The 5,764-nt window shown below is 40.7% G+C and overlaps 1 protein-coding gene across 1 annotated transcript; it reads left to right on the plus strand.

Moving 5' to 3' along the window:
- The first annotated feature begins 2,316 nt into the window (after positions 1-2,316).
- On the plus strand, positions 2,317-5,019 carry LOC147615525 (stress-related protein-like). The gene is made up of 3 exons (XM_086779625.1): positions 2,317-2,782; positions 3,554-3,772; positions 4,358-5,019. Exons 1-3 carry the CDS (start codon positions 2,732-2,734, stop codon positions 4,751-4,753), a joined length of 666 nt encoding a protein of 221 aa, XP_086635751.1. The 5' UTR covers positions 2,317-2,731; the 3' UTR covers positions 4,754-5,019.
- The last annotated feature ends 745 nt before the right edge of the window (positions 5,020-5,764 follow it).

The following is a 5,764-nucleotide window of genomic DNA, read 5'->3' on the forward strand; positions in this document are numbered from 1 at the left end:
CACGGAGGGAAGTGGCTTGGGACCATGAATCGGGGCTTCGATACCCCATCCTGGAAACCAAGAGTTTCCACACAATCCATGATGTATCATTGTGAACACACCAAGGAGGATATAGACAACTGGCCAACATATGTGCCCATCCGCCCAATGTGCTTTCTAGAGCTACTAGCACATGTGGAGGCACACACTAAGGCAGTAGGCCCCCGCTCTACCTAACCAAACCCTCCATTCTTCCGCAAAAGACAAACTTGGTGGAGTTGGAACAATATACACCTTTTCATCTTCCATACTACCTTTGCATGTGGGATCACTTAGCATCCCTCTTCCATACTACCTTTGCATGTGGGATCACTTAGCATCCCTTTTCCATCTTGCAATCCCCACTACCCATGTGAGATTTGCATCTCCAACACTACCTTGGGCGTATATTATCTTGAAGATTTTTCTAAGTTAAGGTCTTTCATATTTGGCACAAGGAATTAACTTTTGTTGTCCATGTTGATCGCAAGTGCCCAAAATTCTTGCAAAAAAATTTGGGGAATTATCTATTTTTATTAATACTAGTTGTTTAACAATGTCATCCACCTTATTTGCTACCCTATGGATAACATATTTCTACACGATAACATATTTTTAGATCGCACAAAGTGGATGTGGGCATTTGTGAATGTGATGAGGCTTGCAGATAACATAGCCTCCTACAGAATTCAGAACCCCAATTGCCTTGCGTAGTAGAGAACTCTTGCTTTTTGTGGCCACACCAAAAGAAAGATTACCATGCTTAGCATCACCTACCATGATAGCATCCAATCGCTCCCCTTAACAATATCTCCCTAACCAAATCGCTTAAGAACCATTATTTGGTATTTTTTGAATTATCTACTATTTTCTTGTGTGTCTCTCTCTCTCTCTCTCTCTCTCTCTCTCTCTCTCTCTCTCTCTCTCTCTCTCTCTCTTTTCTAATTCTTTTAGTTCTCTATATATCATCATCTTTAGGCATTTGAGATAGCAAAAAAGAACTATGTGGTGAGTATAATGCATCAAAAACAAAGAGTTTAAGCTTACACATTTTGTAGCACTGTGATGAAAAGAAATCCATTCTCAACACTTTTAACACTGAAAGTGACTTTTTAAACGGAGAAAGGGCATGTTTCCCTATGTTTACAAAAGTTTCTTCGACGATGAGTGGATCAACAATCAAAGTGCCTTGTTCTTGACAATTAAGGTTAAAATTCAAATAGGTGCACTTCTAATAGCATTCTTGTTTTCAAAATAGTATTTTTTATTTATCTTAGGTAATTCCATAAAATTATCTATGTTTCTACATAGCATTACTATTTTTGATTTTAGTCTTAGGTAGCTCCATAAAGTTATCTATGTTTCTACATATAGTATTACTAAGAATGAATCATCAACCTATTAGTGTCCTATGAATATGGATTAATTAACAACAATTTTAAAAACATACTACATGTGATTTCATGGACTAGGATAGCTATGTAATTGCTCAATAAGCACATTAACACACTTTCATTTTTTAAACATAATACATGTGAATTCATGGACTACGTAATCGCTCTCAATAAGCACATTAATGTACTTTCAAATTTGTGCATCTCCTTGGTACTGTGTACATTTTAAATACACACACAAGAGTCCACAAGCATAGCTGCCCAAGCATTCTAGTACTACAACATTCTAAATTCAACTTGTCTACATTTTAAATATACACATAGGAGTCCACAAGGGATAGCTACTCAAGCATTCTAGTACTACAACATTCTTAATTCTGCTTGTCTCTCACTGTCATCTTTTTCTAAATCGAGAAAACACATTGTGGCTACCTGTGTATTCTAGTTAGCCTTCTTGCAAACATGGCCAATAAAAAGAACCTTGAACCTATGTAGGTACGTACCTACCACAATAAAAAGAAAGAGGGTGAACCCTTGAACCTACTATGTAGGTACCTACAATGGTACTTAGATAGAACATTCTAAAACGAGGTTATTACCCCAAATATACACACAGGAGTCCACAAGGCATAACTGGCCAAGCATTCTCAATTCTAGTCCACAAGGCATGACTGGCCAAGCATTCTAGTACTACAACATTCTCAATTGCAACCCTATTTTCTAAGAGGTCTTCTCTAGAAGGTTTGAAGGGCTCTGAAGGCTTCAAATTTCAGCACTGATTTAAATTTCCCCGCCTCGTTCATTCCGTGTCCTTGTGGGTGTGGCTATGCCCACCTATTTTCCGGCTCTCCGGCGTCGCTCATTCCATGTCCCTGTGGGTATGCCCACCGATCATGCCAATTCCAAGACAGCTATCAATAGACATTCCGTGTCCATGTGGGTATCAATAGAGGAAAATCATTGGTTGTTGCCGTCACGCACCCACTTGATTACGTTGACCGGGGTATGACGGTTTTGGGAATGCGGTGGCACGGTCTGGAGCCTTCCGAACCGTGTGGCCTGGACACCGCTGACGGTGGTGTGGCTTGCCGGTTTGGGGTCGTACAAAACAACGCCTAACGCTTTTCTGTTCTACCTCGTCGCGTCGCTTTGCATTTCGATTCTGCAACCGTTTAGGCTTTTTCTATACAGTGAGGTTTTTTAAGGGTTTCCTCTGCCGTATTTAGGGTTTTCTCTGCAGGTTTTAGGGCTTTCTGCATCGCTGATCCCCTCGAAGTTCTGCTGCTCCTTCAACCTGTTCTTGATCTCGGTTACCTGCAATGGCAACCGCCGTCTCCGACACTTCTGTGACTGACGCCCCCGTTGAACAGGTATGCGCTGTGGCTTCGGATCTCTCTCTTCGATAATGTGTTGCATCTTTTTGTCCATATACATTGTTTTCTTGTGTGTGCCAAGTCTTCTGGCCCAATAGCCCTAGCAATTCTCTGGATCTCGTCGACTGTTCTATTCATCCGGATGTGGCTGAGTCATGGAGGCGCCAAGCTGGTCAGGCAGGAGTCTGATTCAGCAGGAATTGTGACACTGTCTGAATTCTATCTTGATACTCCTCACTCGGTTTATCTGGATGCCGATCCATGTATCAGATTTGTCCCAGGCCTCATAAATGGATTACATGTATGCCTTAGTTTTATAGGTTGCATGCGCATGTCATCCCCTCGTAAAAAGCTCCATCTTGTGTGTACATGTAAGGCGTAGTATTAACCCATCAGTTTTTAGAGGACACGGCCATGTGATCCCCCGGTAAATGAAATTATACGTATGTCTTTCATCAGCTTTTAGGTGGTGTCGCCATATGACTCCTTGGCAAATGACTATTCCGTCCACGTATAGGTGGCATTGCCATGTGCTAGGGAATCACAATGGAGTTTGCTGTCGTTTACAGACAGTAATGTTCTGTTAAAGTTGTGAAACCTATGGCCTGGTCATGTACTATCAGTTCATTTGGCTGTGGGCATGGTATAATCTTCAGTTGCTTCTGAGGGCTTTTAGAAGCAGTCAATTTTTTTAATATTCGCTTTGGTTTGATTTTAATCTATCAGATTGTCCTTACTGGGTATGACTATCTGTCTCTCTCTTTGCAGACAGAGCAGTCAGGTCTCAAGTATCTTGGTGTGGTGGAAGTAGCTGTTGATAAGGCTACCAAGTACATGGCCAACATCTATGAATTTGCCAAGGACAGCTCAGGCCCACTCAAGCCTGGTGTCGACAGTGTTGAAAGCACCGTGAGGACAGTGGTTGGGCCTGTCTATCAGAAGATAGAGGGTAAACCATATGAGATATTGCTGTTTGTTGACAGAAAGGTAATTGTCTTATGTATGACTGCATGTGTGTGTCATTGCTTGAGTGGGTCATTTGAATGTGTCATTTGTAAGTCATTTTTGTGTGGATGCATATGCCTTTTAGGTGTTCCATTATCCTTCCATTTCCATAGTCCAATTTTATTGCTTGATGTACATGTCAGCATTTGTGGGAAATACTTCAGCATAGGACCTAGTTTATAGTATTGTCTGTCTTGCTGTGTTAGTTATTTGTGCTTATGGATACTTTAGGTCGACTGGTTTGCCATCAGTCTTATGTGTCGATGCTTCCATGTTCTATGCATCTCTCTCGTACTTTGATGTATCTATGTGTTGGTTTTTCTTAAAACACTCAGGCATTAGGTGAACCATTCGATTTCAGTCCTTACCCATGTAATTATGGTTCTAGGTTGGGAAAAGCTTTTCATGTTCCGTTCATTAGGTGAATTGTTTGAGGCACGTGTTATGGCCTTTGTTTATGTATATGTGCTCTATGTGAGTGCATAGGAAGTCTCTTAGTTGTATTTTTATTCATTTTTTAATGAATACATATGAAGTCCCCGAGTCAGATTTTCATGCAACTTGCAGGTTGATGATGCAGTGGGAGCCATAGAAGGTGCTGTTCCTCAAGCTATCAAAGAGAAGTCATCTCAGGCATATGGTGTTGCCAGGCAAGTCCCAGAAACAGTGAAGTCTGTTGTTTCAGATTTGCAGACTAATGGCTTAGTAGGAACAGCTAAGTCCTACTATGCAACCTACGAGCCTGTGGCAGAGGAGTGGACGTATGCTGCCTGGAAACAGTTTTTGAAACTGCCCTATGCTCCTCAGGCTGTGCACTTTGTGGCTCCACCCACACTTTTGTGTGCTGAGAAGTTCAATCAAGTTGTCGAGGGCTTGAAGGGGAAGCAGGTACCTCTTGCAAGCTATATTCCAACTGTTCCAGTGGAGAAGCTGGAGAAGGCTGTGAAGGTGGATGCTGCCTAATAAATCAGACAGTTGCTGCAGCATGGCAAGGTCTGAATTGTGGATCACATGGGAGTGCCTGCGGATTGTTGATATGCACCATGTATATTATTATTTTTCCTTACCGCATATTGTTTAACTTGGATCTAGTTCCCCATGTCCATGCTGATGCTCATGGGTGCTTTTGATCTTGGAATTTATTTCTTGACTTCATCCAAGTGGATTTTGTCACATACTGTAAAACGACACTTTTTTTAAACTCTAGTTATACAGTCTTTATTATTATTTATTGGAGTAGTTGCTTTTGTTAATATTGGAGGGTTCTGACATGTTTGATATGTTGAAACATGTGATCTGTGCTAGTTGAAACACGAGGTATGTGCTCTGTCAAATAAGTCAGACTACAAAAGGCTGCTAAACTGATAGTATTCTCCAAGCCCTTGATCAAGCAAGGATTGTAAAGTGCACCCAAACTGGGTGCAATTAGATCGTATTGCATTTAATGTAAAGCACTACATGCTTTTAAAGATCAAAGTTCTTAGGATCATCACTGCTTGCTGTTGCAGAAATGAATGATCGCCTTATGAGATTAAACTCTCGATCACATGTTGTTTTGCGGCCTCTAGTTGAAATGATGCTAGCTGTCTATTGACGATATGATGCTTTTTTGTATTTTACAATTCAGTTTCAATATTGTGAACATCAAAGTTTTTTGTCTTATAGATATGGGTTTATGATGTTTTGATTTATGATGCTTCGATTATTTTGTATGATGTTTTGATTGATTTATTCTTTTAGTTCTCTATCCATAAAGTTTTACGATGTGGCTCATGCTTTTTGATTGTCTATGCTAACGTTGTGAGTTATATTGATCACATGTCTCATTTGTTGTTCATTTGAACTGTTAGGATAATGGTTGAACAGGAAGGTTAAGAGTCACCCCAACAAATGCCCCTAAGAACTTCACAAGGTCAAGGAGAAAGAAGAGCTACAGATCAGGATGACGAAGTGGCACAAAACGAATACAATGAA

This window comes from Cibotium barometz, chromosome 40 (genome assembly GCF_041138505.1).
Source record: "Cibotium barometz isolate CiBa-2024 chromosome 40, ASM4113850v1, whole genome shotgun sequence".
Lineage (NCBI taxonomy): Eukaryota > Viridiplantae > Streptophyta > Polypodiopsida > Cyatheales > Cibotiaceae > Cibotium > Cibotium barometz.